This window comes from Bidens hawaiensis, unplaced genomic scaffold, assembly GCF_021521415.1.
Source record: "Bidens hawaiensis isolate Kalapana, Puna unplaced genomic scaffold, B.hawaiensis_p1.1 tig00007048_1, whole genome shotgun sequence".
Lineage (NCBI taxonomy): Eukaryota > Viridiplantae > Streptophyta > Magnoliopsida > Asterales > Asteraceae > Bidens > Bidens hawaiensis.
In genome coordinates this window covers 96292-114806 of record NW_027491484.1, presented here as the reverse complement: position 1 = coordinate 114806, position 18515 = coordinate 96292, and the positions used below count along the sequence as shown (strand labels likewise).

The 18515-nt window shown below is 32.5% G+C and overlaps 1 protein-coding gene and 1 long non-coding RNA gene across 2 annotated transcripts; both read left to right on the top strand.

Moving 5' to 3' along the window:
* Positions 1-987: 987 nt before the first annotated feature.
* LOC143634336 (uncharacterized) lies at positions 988-1759 on the top strand. The gene is made up of 3 exons (XR_013153833.1): positions 988-1191; positions 1288-1331; positions 1409-1759. It is a non-coding gene; the product is annotated as an uncharacterized LOC143634336 (long non-coding RNA).
* Positions 1760-12851: 11092 nt separating this feature from the next.
* Positions 12852-17795, top strand: LOC143634362 (mitogen-activated protein kinase 18-like). The gene is made up of 9 exons (XM_077102465.1): positions 12852-13130; positions 14665-15073; positions 15317-15444; positions 15529-15588; positions 15665-15814; positions 15929-16296; positions 16374-16475; positions 17084-17250; positions 17333-17795. The coding sequence occupies exons 1-9, from the start codon at positions 13104-13106 to the stop codon at positions 17620-17622; spliced, it is 1701 nt and encodes a 566-aa protein (XP_076958580.1). The 5' UTR covers positions 12852-13103; the 3' UTR covers positions 17623-17795.
* Positions 17796-18515: the final 720 nt, after the last annotated feature.

The following is an 18515-nucleotide window of genomic DNA, read 5'->3' as shown; positions in this document are numbered from 1 at the left end:
CGCTCCAACGGCTCCCTCCCATTCCCAACGTAGTCCTCTCCTCGATAAACACTCATCACTTGCGTGATGGCTATCACGCAACTATACCCTATCACGCGTGACAATTGACCGGCGGCGGTATTCACTTAGCCATCACGCGTGATGGGGAGCTCATCACGCAGTGCCCCGCCCCCTCTTATGTCGTTGCTTTTATTGAAGGATAACTTAAAGTTAAATGCCAGAGAATTGCAGGTGAGCACATGCATGTTTTTTGTTAATAATTTTTGGTATTTTATTTTTTATACTAATTTTGTTCAATATGATTTATGTTGATGATTTGCAGCATCTTTTTTGTGTGCAAGTGAAGGGAGCCATTACAAGCTTGCCTCTTGGATCTTCTATAGTCTATTTAAGGAATATAAAGTTAATTAAACTAAAATTATTTCTCACATAAATAAGGTATATATAAAAAAGTATATATATGCAATTCAATTCAAGTTTATTTTGATAATGGCCTTTTTAATATCCAAAATATATCTAGAATACACACCTATTATGACCTTAAGTGAGGTTAATGAAATTCTTATATGTTTAATTTGTATTATTTGCGCGTAAATAATCCAACAACTTAGAATAGATAAAACCCGTCTTTTGTTAGACAAGTGATCTTCAAGGGGTTAAAGACAAAAAAACAACGGAATTTGAATTCAACTATCAGACCTTTGCTAGAGGGAGTCAGACGTTTAACATTGCGTCAGTTTCATACTTTCATACAACTTATCATCATGGCGTGACACCGACATTTTCTGTAAATTATTGAAATAAATTATTAATCAAAGAATGTTACTATGTAAAATATCAACTAATCGTCCTTATGTCTTATCTTGTACCCAATTAACATGCACATGGGCCTACACAATGTCTCAATTCTTTCAAATGAATAAAACAACAAAAAAAATTGATAAAAAGTAGACTCCATTTAACCATTTTTTTCTCTCTTTTAACTTTATCATATGTCCCCTTTAAAGACCATTAGTAATGTACTATATTACTTTCACTAGCATACACAATTCTCTCTAACAAACACAAAGTTACTCACTCACCATATTTCTTCAAGAAACATAAAAATGGCTTTATGTTTTATATTTCTTCTCATGCTTCTCCTAACTCATTTATCTATACATTCATCGTCGCCCATATCAAATCTCGACGGTTAAAACTCAAATCTTTAATCTTGTTTTACATGTGTTTAATCAGTAATGTATTTTTTTTATGTTACTTAACTTATTCGTGTTGGTTTGTTACCAGATACCGAAGTTGGCAAATTCAGTGCCACAAAGTTGAACGGTAAGGTAAAACCGTTATTGTAACCTTCGTGTTTTTGATTATTTTTTTGGTTCTTGATGCTAACTGTTTCTATGTATCTTAGTTGTTCATGGAGAATAATAATAGTGGCAAGAGGTTGGAGTTGCATGAGGTACACTCAGGGCCAAATCCGATAAGTAATTCCTTCAAAGAAGAGGCTCCTAACGTAAACTTACAAACCGCACCTTGATCGTCTACTTTGACCTTTATTTTGCGTAGATTGGTAATAAAGTGAACATATATTATTACTTTTCAACACCTTCATTCTTGTTTTTAGATAGTCAATGTGGGTGTTGCTTAGATTGTGTTAATTTTGCTACTAAGCAAGTAATTATATGGTTTTTAGTCTTTTTGTGACGGTTGTAACTTGTAAACATAAAGCTTGAGACTAGTTAGCTCAAGAAAGTGGCTTAAGTCGACCACTTCCAAATGGTTAGCTCCATAAAGTGGCCCCATGTCATTGTGTCCGGTGGGTTTAAACGAGCTAAGCTAAGCCTAAATTTGCCTAAACTTGAGTTCGACTCATTAACTTACTAGCTCGAGCTAGACTCGTTTCCAGTTTTATTTCCAAAGTCCAAATCCGCTTGTAATTTATTAATTAATTAATATATGTTTTAGATATGCATAAAATTGAAAAAATATATAATACATATGTATATGTTAATATATATTATGTAGTTATTTTATCATAATTTTATAAATAATAACAATTATCATATAAAAGTATATTACATATAAATTATATAAATAGCAGACTCGTTTATGTTCACATAATATGTATTAATTGTATATATTATATTCACGAGCCAACTCGGGTTCTGGCTCGTTTATTAAACAAGCTCATCTTTAGGCTTGAGCTCAGGCTCTAACTCATTAAAGTCCAGCATGATTTAAGTTTTTAGCGAGTCAATCGAGAATAACTCATAAAAGACATGACTCGTTTACACCCGTAAATATTATATTGTTTACTATAAACAGAAGAAAATAACCAATTTTCACTAAAAAAATCTGATTGGAGAAACTTTCTTTCCACATTACCTTTACATTTGGTCCAACAGAATCTTTGAAAGCATATATTGTTTGTGAAATCCCAGATAAAGACGGCAGGCACTACAACGGTTGTACCATCAAATCTATCTCATTGAACCGTTTGGAACCACTCTTTCTGAAAATGTCAACTCTCAGTACTGATTTTTACACTTTAGGTCTGACTTGTCTAAAAACAACATCAAGAAAACTTACTTTAGTCAGGTTTCGGACATGAGATCTTAGAGGTCTCAAGTCTAAACCATCATTCCTAATGTCGTTGGACCAGAAGGTTAATGGATCCACACCGTTAATATGTATTATGTAAAAAGGTCCAAATAAGCGTATAGCAATTTAAAGGGTCTAGGCTAATAAAAAATTGACAAAATGGCGAAAGATGTCCTTTAACGAAAGAAATGGCACAACACACACTTCACGTTTCAAATCTCTTTCACGTTAAGTCCTTTAGTGCTAACCCAGTTAATTTTTCTAGTTAAATTTGAACAAGTGCAAGGGACATGAGGGGTAGTATTGTAATTTTACATATTATTTAATAAATAAAAGTAAAAAGAATAAAAAAAAATTTAAAAATATATATTTTTTCCTATACTCTCTCATTCTTTTTCCACACTCTCTATCTTCTTTCTTCTTCTTCTTTCTTCACTGCCATTCTGACCAGATGAAGGTCACCACCACCACAATAGGCCATCGTCGCCGAAAACCTCGCTTCAAATCTCCCCCTATCGCCACATTATTTCCTCAACAAACCGCCGCCACCACACAAGCGCAATCAACTAACACTATCTACCCACAATCGTCAAAGATCTCAATGACTTTATACCTCGCCGGCCGTGGTTGCTGGTTGAGGCGGAGGCGAAGCCGGAACTGGCCATGGTTGCAAGTGCATAGCTTGCAAAAGCCCTAATTTTAAGGATCTAGGGTTTCAAAATACTCATCACCCTCCTCTCGATTTCATCCCTTAAAAACCTTAATAGAACTTCTTGGATTTGGGGAAGAAGATGAGGTTGAGCCTTTGAGGAGAGTATGGCAGTGGTAGCGATTGTGATGGTGTGGACGGGTGATGGCGGCGGCGTAAGGTGGTGGGTGGTGGTAGATGAAGGTGGTGGTGGTGGCGGTGGCGGTCTGCAAGAGGTGGTATTGGCTGGTTGTTGGTGGTGGTGGTGGATATTAAAGGAGAAGGAAGATGAGAGAGAGAGAGAGATTATATATTTTTTAAATGCTTTTAATATTTTTTATATAAAATGGTGAAATGACTTATATACCCTCATGTGCTTTGCACTTGATCAGTTTTAATTAGGTTAAGGCTAAAGGACCTAACGTGAAATGGATTTGAAATGTGAAGTATGTATTCTGCCATTTCTTTCGCTAAAGGACGTCTACTGAAAAAACGTTCAAACGTAAAGGACGTCTTTTGCTATTTTGTCTAAAAAAATTAGTTAATAAGGGTCTAAAAATAGTTTTTTCTATTTTAGGGAATATGTCAAAGAATATTTATCTGGTTTTAAAAATCTTCTAAGTATGTCAATTCATCAAATTTTTCTTCAAATCGGGTCACTAGATCTTTAAATCGAGCCTCATCAGATTTTTTGTGCGTCTAGAAAGCAATAGAGGAGAACATGTGGGGGTTGGGTTTGTAATGTATGTAGTTATATTCAAAAAGTGTTAATTATTTTTAAAATAAATATATAAGAAATAAAATTCACGTTATTATGCCACATCAACATCAAAAAATAGATACAAAGATTTCTCACTGAAACGAAAACGAGAAATTGGTAGAAAAAACATGTTAAAAGCCTATAGTTTAACAAAATATAAAAATTGAGTGATTTATTATAACACTTTTTAAACTTGAATGATATAATTAGAATATTTTTAAAACTCGGTTAATATTCTAAAAGTCACCCTTTTATTTTATATATAGAGACACATTTTTTATTATTCTATGTAGCATCCGAAACCTCAAAGGCATGTTTGATTATGTGGTAATAATATTACCGTAATGATATACCGTTAATACTTTTAACATGAATATGTTAAATAACAAAAGTTAAAAATATATAATATTTTTTTTCTTGCATGTATCATGCCTACCGACGTGCCGTGGGTAAATTGGGCAACAAAGAAGTTAAAACCTACACGTATAATTATATTATATTGATATAAATGAGCAAATATATTTAATAATTATAAGATGTATAGTTGATAAGTGATAGCAATGACACAATGATTGTCTTTGTCCCGATGCTTAATTGGCATCGTTGTCACTAGAAAAAGCTTATTAACAAATGGTGGATGTGATATTTTACCTATAATGGAACTTGTATTAGTCTACATCATTTTATTTAGATATTTGTTTTAAATTTCTTAGATTATTTCAATTTGTGTAATGTTTCATGTATTTATGGAAAACGTATGAATTATACGTGACATGACACGTGTATTTTAGAGTGAGGTATATATATCAGCTAAATAATACATTGGTTTTTAGATTCATTGTTGCAACTGTTTAGACACACCTTTATAATTGGATGGTTCATGCATGCGTCAAACCTGGGCAATGTTGGTGCATCGTTGTACTTTAGATGCATTGTTGTAATTTGTTTAAATGCAACGTTGTAACTCGTTTAGGCAAACACAAATGAAATCAAACGTGTGTCGACATTAAAAATCATAAAAGGCTTTTTATGTTCTAAACTAGTGAATTCCACACGCCCTATTCAATTACTAGAAAACAAGATGTTGTCAAAATCCAGTTCACTGCTTATTTCAATCACTAGTACATTGGCTTGTGACTCGACCAACCAAAATTATTGATTACAATTGAAAACGAGTCTCCAAACTTACAATTTAAACACGTAAAAACTAACAATGTTAGAAATTAGTTTACATTTAAGTTACGTATAAACTAATAATCTTAGAAATTGGTGTGCGTTTGCGATTTATGTTTAGAGTCGGGTTTAACCAACTTCATGGCCGGCTCTTGGGGTGTGCAAAGCGGGCGATCGGCCGGGGCACGTTTTCTTCGGGGGCACAAATTTTTAAAAATTCCCGATGTTATATATGTAGAATACCCGAATGTTTATAATCACTATTTTTATATTACTCAAACACCTTTTAGACCCCATTTTTTTGGATTAACCAAAGATTTTTAGGCCCACTAAAATTTGAAAAATGCCTAGTACTTTTAATTAATCAATATAAGTTAAATAAATAGAAGAAACGAATAGGCGCGATAATAGCAAAATCGACTTCAAAGGCCAACAACCACGTCGACTTCAAACACCAGCAGTCACGCTACCATATGAAAATATGAGTTTTTCAAAATTATAGTTATTGAAATCCTATTTTCGACCCAAAATGCATCAAGAAAGACTTAGTGGGTTGGTGATGAAAGTTATCAAGAACGGAACATTAGAGAGCATAAACTGCGAAGAGTTAATTCACCAATTTGCTATAAAAAATGTTATGAGAGCTTCACAAATCCTTAATTAGCTATAAATCTATTAAGTGTGTCATAAACTCATTTTTTTAATGAAATTATATAGAAACATAGATATTACATCAACATAGCAAGTAGGCGGGCAACAAGCTGTGCCGCCACCCCTTTCTGAATTGCAAACCCTAACCTGCTAAAGACATACCTCTGCCCTTTTGGAGTCGACACATTGCTATGCACAACCTGTTGGACCCTGGTTAGGAAACGAATAGCTTCCGGTGCCAAGGAGCCAAAGGTATCAAAAGCCAGAGGGACAAAAACATGTTGGTTCTCTTCGCAGGTTTTAGCATGTTTCTCCACCTTCTTCGTTTCAGCCCTTTTCATTGCTTGCCCAGCTACAAACCCATTATCCCTCAAACCAGCTAAGGGAGATACCTCTGTGAGGTCAACACAAGCGTGTTTTCCCCCGGCCCAACCAAAGACGAGCAAATCTGCCGGTCGTAGAGTGGATCTCCCTTCCGTGGGGACTGTATGAAATTTTATGTTAATCGCTATAATTTTAATCGGCGTATAAAAAATGTGTTTACATTATTTAGTATGTTAAGGTTTAAGGGGCATATTTTTTTCGGCTTGGCCGAGGCACGTGAATTTTCAGAGCCGGCCCTGACCAACTTACACGATGTTTGCCACAATTGATCCCATTTTCAACATCTTATACTGATTTGTGAAATTATTAGGCAACTTGAATGGAGTTGTGTAAACTAAAATTTCAACGACTGTTAAGTGTGGGTTGAGCATCATCTTACTCGAGAATAGTTTGCTATTCTAGGCGATGGCCACCGAGTTTGGATGCCCGAATAACACTTACAACTTCTTGAGATTTTGGTCGGTGCACATTTATAGGGAATCATCCTTGAATACAATGAAACGAAGCACCAATTAAGGTTTCATTTCATACGATGGTGTGCACCCGAATTGAAGGGTTCATGCATGCATCGAACGTGGGCAATTTGGACGCATCGTTGTACTCTAAAGACTAAAAAAGGCTAAATTAAGATATTTAGATCGATCATTCAATATACAATTAGTTGGTTCTTAGCCCATTACCCAGTGACCCATAAGTTTCTTTAGATGTGGAATTATAATTAATATAAATTTTGGCTTAATCCGAATTGAAATGAACTTCAAATAGGTTACGAATTGTGAATAGAATATGTGAAATCTGTTTTGAATTCGAATAAAAAACAAATCTAGTTTCAATCACTCATGCATTAACCAACCAAACTACTAAATGGAGTGAGTGCTCCGATATTACTAATTACAATTGAAGACGAGTCTCCAAAATAACAACCCAAACACGTAAAAACTAACAATGCTAGAAATTCATGTACATTTGACATTTAAGTGACGGATAAACTAACAATCTCATAAATTGGTGTGCATTTGCCATTGATGTTGAGAGTCGGGGTCAACCAATTTACAAGATGCTTGCCACAATTGATCACATCTTCAACGACTTTTATTGACCCGTGAAATAACTAGACAACTTGTGAAGCACAGTAGAAACTAAGATTTCAACAACTGTTAAGTGAGGGTTGAAAATGATCTTAAGAAAAGAAACCAGTGTGTTCTTTCATTACTCGAGAATGGTTTGTTATACTTGGCGATGATGCCACCGAGTTTGGATGCCTGTAACACTTGCAACATCTTGAGATTTTGATTGGTGCCACTTTTGTAGCAAACTATTCTTGAATACAATGAAACAAAGCACTTGTTAAGGTTTCATTTCTCAAGATAATGTGCTAGACCCTCACTTAAAAAGCATCAAAAGAATTTAAAAAACAAAAACAAAATCTAGTATAGGATTAATTCTAAGTTAATTGAAACTATGGTCACATGCAAGTGGTTCATAATACAAAATTATGTGTGTGCCTCTCATTTTATACTGATTATTCCTTGGCAAGTTTGTCTTATGTAGCAATGTAGGATCAATTTATGTTCTTAGTTTGCCAGTGTGGGCCAAAATGCAAAGCAAAAGTAGTCATGGTTCCTAGTTTCTCACATGCCTATCGATATTTTTTTTACATTCGTAATAATTATGTTTTAAAATAAAAAAATATAGTAATTGTGTATGTATTTATATTTAGAGTGTGTTTATCAAATTCAAGTTATTTGAATTGAATTATTTTTTTTTTATTTAAAAACTGAATTTGAATTTTATTCAATCTTGCCTAGAATTTGATTCGAATTTGCAAAAAAATTGAATAAACCGTTTCAAATAGTATTCGAATTCTAGTCGAATCAAATAAAAATTCTAACGTTTAAAAAATAAATAGAAAAATATTCCTAAACTAATATCGAACTCATACATAATACTTCACTTGCTACTTTAGCCTGAACTAGTTACAAAATCAACATAAACATGACTAAAATAAGTCAAAATGTCCAACAACATAAAGACTAACAATAGTAGACAAAAGGATTCAAATCAAGTTATCAAGTGTAATTAAACAACTGAACGGCTAATCGACATTTTTTAGCCCAAAATAACTTAACTAAATCATATAATTTGAAGCCAATATAAAAGTACATTGATATATAAAAATAAAATACTAAAAGTATATATAAAAATGTTATGTGGGTTATTTGAATCGAATTGAATTTGAGATATCAGATTCAAATTCGATTCGCATTCAAATTAGATTTAAATCAAATAAGAATTCGATTCAAATAACTAGAAATTTGAATTTGAATTCGGTTCAATTGAATCTTGGGTTTTATATATATTTCAAACACATAGTTTACATATTTTATAGACTTGCCCTTATATATCAAAAATAGTATCAAATCTTGCCAACCAAATCCAACATTAAAAATAGTTATTTTAAAGTTTATAATGTTACTAACAAAGGCTCAATCATATGGATACATACCATGGCCCATGAAGAAATAGTGGTTTCATTAATAATTGTAAAAACTCCTAGTTGTCTGCATTGTGGGAATGATTGGGTTTTATTCACAAATTTGGCATAATAATATTTTATAGCTCAGTGAGTGATTTACACACTCAAACCTCAATTACTGTTAAAACAATAAAGCTATATATTATTTGTATTTTATGCTATTTTCCAACACATTATTAACTTTGTAATTATTATATATATAGCTTAAAGTTTTTAAAAATTAATAAAAATTGATACACTTGATATTTCCATGGATTTAATGACTATAAAGGTTAATTATCTCATATTTCTATGGATTTTATAACTAGTAGACAGAATTGATTCAACCTAACCATTTATGAGGTTGCGGGTATTTGCTGGAATCGACTGATCACTTGTTGATCTCATACATGTTTGCAACGATAGTGTGGTGGCAAGTTTGTTTGTGGCTAAAAACTTTCGATTCCTCATAATATGAAGAGGAAGGTGATTATGGTTGCGGTTATGGCTACGACGTGGAATCTACTGAAAAGGAGGAATAAAGCTATTTTTGATAACTTTTACTCTAATTTCAAAGTCGTTGAACTAATCAAGAAGGACGTCGCATTTTGGTTACAACATAGAGCCAAATCTGTTAATTATATATAACTGATGTAGGCTTAGCCCGTTTTATTATAATAATATTGTTTAAAAAAATCTAATATTATCACCAGCATATCAAAAAAATAGCCTGACTTATCATTTATTTATTTTTTTTGAACTGCAACTTTCTATAACCAAAGCCAATCCCCTCCTAACAAGAACCTAGCAAGGGACGACAACAATACAAAACATCAACAATTACAAAGCCAAACATTTCCACCTAGACCAATCCAAATCACGCATATCCATAAATAACTTAGCGCTATGATGTTGCTGAGAATGTCATTTATCCTAATGGGCTCATTTTCACAAATCGCTTTGTTCCGAGCTTTCTAAATACACCAACAAGCCACCATTATAATCGAGCACGCCATTCGCCTCTTATTCTCCTTCTCCGGTACCTGTTGGACATGACTAAAAATTTCTTGAATCGATGAAACGTCTTAACGGCGGAATATTACACCATGAACTGATGCTACTCCACACCACCGGAGCAACACAACAACCAGGTAATAAATGGTCAACAGACTCAACCGACGTCAAACAACATATGCTAACATTCGGCTCCACAATAGCATTTATTTTATCAAGTTATCACTCGTTGGCAGACGATTGAGTAAAGCCAGCCAAACTACCATATTAACCTTCATATAAACTCATCTAATCCACTCCAAAATGCGCTCTTTAGGAGTGAAAAACATGCTATTATAAGGCGATTGACTTATCATTTATTTACGATATGAAAAATATGCTATTAAATTTAAAAAAAAAATCTGGTGGTAATTTTATCACGTGCATTTTTTTAACATTTTTTTTTAACTTTAGAAGTGAAAAAGAGGTCGGTGCACATGGCAGACTACGTCACCTTGGTCAATTTTATGAGGTCTATATTTTATGTTATTGATGTTAAAGGGGACCAGACTATGGTAACATCAGACCTACTAATATAAGGACACCTAACCAACCAAACAAAACATACAAAACAAATGATTCCAAACCAATATAATAATATTTACATTATACGGTGACAAAAGGTTTATATAAAAATATGTCATGTAATAAAAATAACTCACATGTCAAAATTTGATGATGAATCACCATACTCAAACTTGAGGACAACTGTGAATCCTTATCACGATAATGATATTACTAGGTTGTACCATTAGTGACACATGTTTTCTATATTTAGTTTTTCATTATTATATGTGAGTTTTTTTTAAGAAGGTGAGCTATCTAGTTAGATCAGATATTGAGGGTTTTACTTTTTATGACACGTGGTTTTTACCTATAGGTTTTTAAGATTACACGAATTCTTTTTAGAATGCTAGATGTCTTGTGAGATCAGATAGAGGTGTGCTAAATGCATTAGTCGGTTTTGGTCTTAGTTTTAAACCAAGCTTCAGTATTTTGATTTTACATACGGAGCTTGGTTTAGTTATTGGTTGTTTTCGATTTTCTATTTAAACTTGACATGTTAGAGCGTTGAACTTTTGGGTTGAACTTTTGACGTAAAACTTTTGCTAACTACTTATGAACGAACTGAATTGAAACTTTTGACAAAAAGTAATGACTTAAAGGTATAAATCTAATAACAAACATTTAAACAAGTTCAATATCATTTGGTTCAATTTTGGTACAACTCAGTTCGGTTCAAATACGAAATGATTTTGGGATTAAATCTTGATGATACAACACCACACTCAAACTCTTGTGTATATATGTTTTTTCTTTAACTTTTGTCCACTCTACTTAAAAAAAAGCTTTATTGTTTGGCTCGTTAACCCTAGTAATAAAACTTCTGTCACAAAATTTTTACCAAAACAAATCGAACCAATACTTACAGACTTCCCACCATGTACTCGTCGCAACACAGTAACTTTCCAACATGCCATACATGTTTCACATATACACTTTTAGCCCTTCAATTTTTATTTCACATCTTTACTTTTTGGTTCCTCAACTTTGATAACAAAACCTTATCATAAAACATTAAAACTTTTACTATAAAAAATCAAACCAATACCAAATTTCCCATCATGTCCTCACCTTAACACGAAGTTCCAAAGCAGATTGATAACAACAACGATAATAATAGTAATAGTAATAGTTATATAAAAAGGTTGTTAGTTTGATTCTCACTTGTTTCACTTTTTGTGAATCAAGACAATGAAAGAGTTAAGCTAGATCTCGTACAAGATTGTCAGTTCGAATTTCAAACCCACCCAGATTTTCATCTCACCATGTGGTATGCCAAAGAGTTTCGCTTTTGAGTCGGCACCACACTGACTATCAAGTGGCAGCATACGAACGCCCAAACCAAACCCTGAATCCAACATGAACCCAGTTATAACAAACATAATCTTATCAAAATAGATGATGTATTGGAAACAGTCAATTAAATATTAACTAAACTAAACAAGTAATAAAAACTAGACTTAAGACTCAACTACATAAAACACCGGCAAGTGAACCGATCAATTGTACTAAAGCTAAGCAAGTCCGGAATATCAAACCCACAGGACTCTATAAATTACGTTAATTAACTAATTAGACTCGACTTACGAGACGACTATTTATTATTAATGTTTAAAGGGGGTTTTTAAACTAAGATTAAACCAAGAAAGCAAATAAACAAGTAAACTAGAAAAACAAGCAATTAATCACAAGATCGAAACCAATCAGAGAAGGAATCTACCTAGGTAAGAATCCCATGTATCAACAATCATCAAGCAATGGACAAATAACATGATATGGAAACTGATTTCTAAATATATTCATCTAACAAACCCTAAAGGACCCTCAATCGCATCAAGTAAAATCATAAAGAACGAATATTAGATTATTAAGCAATCCGTTATATTGATTCCCTCACAGTCAAAACATTAAATTAATAAAAGATAAACGAAACACGAACTAAACCGAACTCAAAGCATTAAAGAAACACAACTTTACACGGGATTCGAAATGTATAAATAGATGTATATCAATAGAGCAACTAAGCTCTCTAATTAATTTAATTAATACTGGTACATATATAGGTATGAGTACAAATACGATGATCTAAACACAAAAAAACGCATTTCTAATAACAATATAAAAAGGAGGAGGAGGTTAAAGGTTCAAAAGTTAGCAAAGTCCGTACTCTATAAGCAAACTTGGGTTGGGTGGATAAACAATTAGAAACCCACTTTCTATTTCTTATTGCTCATTTCTCGTTTCTCTCTCATATAAAAATATACATAACATATACATACACTACAAGATCTTGAGATCAATCAATCAATAATAATAATCCCCAATTCATTTCATTCAGTACCTACTGATTGATTCTACTTGTATCTATCTATCTATTAAACCAATCAATCGATCAATGATAGTATTACTTGTGGTGGTGGTGTCATATTATTATTAATTAATTCTCTTCTCTTCTCTTCTCTTCTCTTCTTCTCTCTCTAAGTAGCCGTTGTCGGTGCCGTTAATTAGGGTTAGGGTTTTCATTTATCATCCATTCGATTTGAGTCAAATTTGTTAAATTGAAACACATTTATGAGTAATTCGGTTAGCTGATTCGTACCTCCGGTGAATGCCGTTCAATCTCCGGCTGATTTTCCGGCGAATCTTTTAATTTTTTTTATTATTTTTATCTGAATTTGATTTTTGAGAAATTAAAGACTGTTGGAGGTTGATTGAAGATGCAGCAGCAGGATCGGAGAAGAAAGGTTTAGTTTTTAAATAATTTGGTTATTATTTGAGTTGAATTTGTTATTATATTTACAGATTACAGCTGTTTACTTGCTTTTGTATGTGTTTTAGATGCTTTTATTTAGTGGGAGTATATTAAATTTAGATCTGTTTTGGATAATGTTTATTTATGAAGTAACTGTTTTTGTGTTATGTAGTTGTTATAATTATTGAGATTAAAAAAAGTTGTTTATTTAATGTTATAAGATTGTAATCTGATTTCGCCGAGTTCAAAAAAGGTTAATATTTTTTAATTAATATGGTGAATTAAGCCGTTATGAAATCATGATTGTTGCGAATTAAATATGTTTACTTGCTTTTGTATGCGTTTTTGAGTTTGAGATCTGTTTTGGAGAATGTTTATTTATGAAGTAACTGTTTTTGTGTTATGTAGTTATAATTATTGAGATTAAAAAAAGTTTGTTTATTTAATGTTATAAGATTGTAATCTGATTTTGCAGAGTTCAAAAAAGGTTAAATTTTTTTTTTAACTAATATGGTGAATTAAACCGTTATGAAATCATGATTGTTGCGTATTACAGATGTTTACTTGCTTTTGTATGTGTTTGGTATTTTTGATTTTAAGATCTGTTTTGGAGAATGTTTATTTATGAAGTAACTGTTTGTAGAGACTAGAGAATATTGATTTAGTTATTATACAGAATTTAAACTGTTTGTTGATTATTTTTTTTAATTAATGTTATTATAGTGTAATCTGAACTTTCAGAGTTCAAAAATGGTTAGTTATCAAACCGTTAAAAAGTCATGATCGTCGCGAGTTACAGATGTTTACCTGCTTTTGTATGTGTTTTAGATGTAATTTGGGGATTTTTGAATTTAAGATTTGTTTTGGAGAATGTTTATTCATGAAGTAACTGTTTGTAGAGAATATTGATTCAGTTTTTATTATATAGAGAATTTAAACTGTGTGTTGATTATTGTTTATTTAATGTTATTATATTGTTATCTGAACTTGCATAATTCAAAAAAGGTTAGTTTTTTTTACCGAATATGGTGATACAAACCGTTATGAAATCGTGATCGTCGCGAATTACAGATCTTTATTTGCTTTTGTATGAGTTTTAGATGCTGTTATTGCTTGTAGATCAAGATACATGATTTATTTTGGAGAATGTGTATACATAAAGTAACTGTTTGTAGAGACTAGAGAATATTGATTCAGTTTTGTAGTTGTTATGATTATAGAGAGTTCAAACTGTTTGTTGATTATTGTTTATTTCAATGTTGAGTCTTTCACTAAATATGGTAAATTTAACCGTTAAAAAATAATGATCGTCGTGAATTACAGATCTTTACTTGCTTTGTGTGAGTTTTAGATGCTGTTATTGCTTGTAGATCAAGTCCTTAAATGTTCCGTATGGGGATTTTTCGATTAATGATCTAGTTTGTTTATGGAATGTTTATTCATGAAGTAACTGTTTGTAGAGATCTGCCATTATGATTGTAAAGGTTCAACATGTTTGTTGATTATTGTTTATATTAATGATGCAGAGTTCAAAAGAGGTGGAGTTTTTCACTGAATATGGTGAATCAAACCGTTACAAGATTCTTGAAATAATAGGAAAAGGAAGTTATGGAGTTGTTTGTGCAGCGGTGGACACGCAAACGGGTGAAAAGGTTGCAATAAAGAAAATAACAAACATTTTTGAACATTCGTCGGACGCGATTCGAATTTTGCGGGAAATTAAATTGCTCCGGCTGTTACGTCATCCCGATATTGTTGAAATTAAACGCATTATGATGCCACCATCAAGACGGGACTTTAAAGATATTTATGTTGTGTTTGAACTCATGGAATCTGATCTTCATCAAGTCATAAAGGCCAATGATGACTTGACACACGAGCATCATAGATTTTTTCTATATCAAATGCTTCGCGCTTTGAAATATATGCATACAGGTAACCTTTTGACATCAAATATATATATTTCTGGTACATTTTTGTCTTGTTTTCGTCATTGACATTTCTATTTACTTAAATATGGTCCTTTGTCCTGATTGGATGTTTCAAAAATGACATTTTTTTATATAAATTTTGTAACTTGTTATCTAAAAATGTTAGGTTATACATAGTGTGAGTATATCGATTACAATATTCAACATTTAATGACTCAAAAGTTTATTCAAATTTGTATGAAATCAGCAAACGTTTATCATCGAGATCTGAAACCGAAGAACATACTAGCAAATGCAAATTGCAAACTCAAGATATGCGATTTTGGTTTAGCAAGGGCTGCATTTACAGATACTCCAACAACAATATTTTGGACTGTACGTTACCTATTCAGTTATTACACATTTTGTTCTACAAATGCACATCGAATAACACCTTTCAGTTTTATTTGAACATTGCAGGATTATGTGGCAACAAGATGGTATAGAGCTCCTGAGTTATGCGGATCTTTTTATTCAAAGGTATAATATAAATTATTAGGTCTTGTGTCAATTTGTTTTCATACATTTTTCTTATTTATTGTTTTTTTAATTGCAGTATACCCCTGCTGTTGATATTTGGGGCATTGGATGTATATTTGCTGAAGTATTGACCGGAAAACCACTTTTTCCTGGAAAAAGTGTTGTTCATCAATTGGAACTCATTACCGATCTTCTCGGGACACCGTCACCCGACACCATTTCTAGAGTACGTTAAATTACATCGTTTTAAAACTTATGATTATTTACAAAATCTTGATCTATAGTCCCAATAACATACTTTTAGAAAATTATTAATTTGGTACTCGTTAAACCTCTGCAGGTACGTAATGATAAGGCAAGAAAGTATTTAACTGATATGCGTAAAAAGAAACCCGTGTCGTTTTCTGAGAAATTTACAGAAGTTGATTCGGTCGCACTTAAGCTATTACAAAGACTATTGGCGTTTGACCCGAAGGACCGACCGACTGCAGAACAAGCCCTAGCCGATCCGTACTTCAAGGGACTATCGAAAGTCGAACGTGAGCCGTCATGTCAGTCGTTTTCCAAATTGGAATTTGAGTTTGAGAGACGAAGAGTCACAAAAGATGATATTAGAGAGTTAATATTCCGGGAAATTCTAGAATACCAGCCTCAGTTGCTCAAAGATTACATGGCTGGCAATGATCGTTCCAATTTTCTTTATCCTAGGTTGTTAATGTTTGAAATTGGTTTTGGTTTTCTGTATCGTGTTGCTCATTGGTTAACATGTTTATATTAATGTGCAGCGCGATTGGTCAGTTTAGGCGGCAGTTTGCTTATTTTGAGGAAAACGTTGGTAAAAGCGGGCCTGTTATACCTCCAGAGAGGAAACATGTTTCGGTTCCGAGGTAAAACGTTACAGATTGCATATTAAAGTGATATATGTAGTTGCCTATTTTTATTAGGGGAAACCGCACGGAGTAGAAATAGAAAACAAAATTTTAAATTAGGCTAAAATATAAAAACAGAAGGTAGTTTGTTTTTCTAATATTGATAAGTTGTGTGTGTGTGTGTTTATATATAATATAATATAAATATAAATATAATATATAATATGCCAGTTCACAGTTGGCATCTGACTTGACAATTTTAATATATATTTTATATTTTTATAAAGATAAGTTTTTCAAAATTCCAATGAGTTTGTTTTGCACATAAGCTTTCTTTTTGCATGACTTCTGATGTGGGGAGTGGCATGGCATCAACCATATAATATACACTGTATTATATATATCATATATGCCACTTGGCATCTAACTTGACATTAAAATATAAATATATTTAAAGATTAGTTTTTCCAAAGCTATAATTTTTTTCCTTTACAAATATGAATATCTTTTGCATACATGACTTGTGATGTGTTGGCTGACATGGCATCAACCAGTGCCACATCAGCTAGAAATTGGCAGTTAAAATCAGCTTATTTTCTTTTATTAATATTTTGTAATATACTCAGGTCAACAGTTGCTTCAAGCACAACTGCTCCCAAGCTGCAACAATGTTTGGCTGCATTTGACAACCGACCGATGGTGGAAAATACCATGTCTCACGGCGGTGGAGATGCGGATGCAACCACAAATATTTTCAGTGCTGCCGCTCGACCGCCACCAAGAATGCCCAAAGGTAACTAAAAACTTTCATTTCCTACATTTAACCGCATAAACCAAGCGTGTGCGTGACATGCTATTTTGCTAAACATGATCAGCACGAGTTGTGGGCCCGGTTCTTCCATTAGAGAGTAACAGAAGCATGAAAGACGTGTATGATCCGAGAGTAATGGTTAGAAACACAAACACAGTTGGTCTTTCTCCACATTACGCGACACATGGTCAACAGAAGTCAACAGGCGGGAAGTTGACTCAAGGGCTGGTCAATAGTAACCCGTACTACAAGCAAACGCATGGTCAACAACAGTCAAATGAACGAGTAACGCTTGATGCGAAGTTATTGCAGTCCCAGTCCCATAGAGAGGTGGGTGTTTATCATATGGGGTGATTATAAAGGTTGTGGTTTTCGGCTTTTAATTTACGAGTTTCTTTTTTTTTTAATTACATACTAGTGTTTGTTCTCTTATATTATTAGGTTAAAAATGGTGTTTTAGTTGATGTATATTGCTTGCACACTCTTTTAGCTTTTTTTTTTAATAAGGATAATATCTAAATAAATTGTTTGTATCAAATGGATTTGGATTGCAATATTGCATTTAGGTGGTTGTCTATTAGGATATATTATTCAAGATAATGTTTTTAAGATTATTAATGTCATTAAAATGAAAGCTAACACGCTTTCAATTTTGAATGGGAAAGTCTAAACCGTGTCTTATCAAATTTCAACATATTTAAGGATAAGAAGTTATTATGTTTGAAATTTCACTTAATCAAATTATGACATATTTAAGGGTAGTAAGTCGTATTTAAAATTGTTTAATTTTTTACATTTAAATGCATTTTAGATAAATATATGGATTTCAATAATTGAATTTAGGTTATGGATTTCTTTTTCTTTTTTCTATTAAAACATTGGTTTAAAACATTGGTTTGGATCAAATACAAATAAAATTAACGTGCTAAACATGAGAATCAAGTAGAGTATTATATATACAAGTAGAGTAATTACATCATAGAGTAATTATTATAGAGTACTTATATAATTATTCTACTTGTATATTAATTACTCTACTTGATTCTCACGTTTAACACGTTAATTTCATTTGTACGTTAATTTTCCCCAAAACAACATTGAGATTTATGGTTATGTACAATGCATGTATTGATGTATATGTGTAAAAACCAAACTTTTAATGAGCTTTACAAGAAATGAAAATAGCTATCATCTCACACTCAATAAAGCGCATAATGGTCATGTAAATATGATTAAAATTAAACTTA

Coding starts and splice junctions, on each gene's coding strand:
- LOC143634362 (XM_077102465.1), top strand. CDS start 13,104: ATGCAGCAGCAGGATCGGAGAAGAAAG. Junction 15,074..15,316: donor TTTGAAATATATGCATACAG/GTAACCTTTTGA, acceptor GTATGAAATCAG/CAAACGTTTATCATCGAGAT. Junction 16,297..16,373: donor TCCAATTTTCTTTATCCTAG/GTTGTTAATGTT, acceptor ATTAATGTGCAG/CGCGATTGGTCAGTTTAGGC.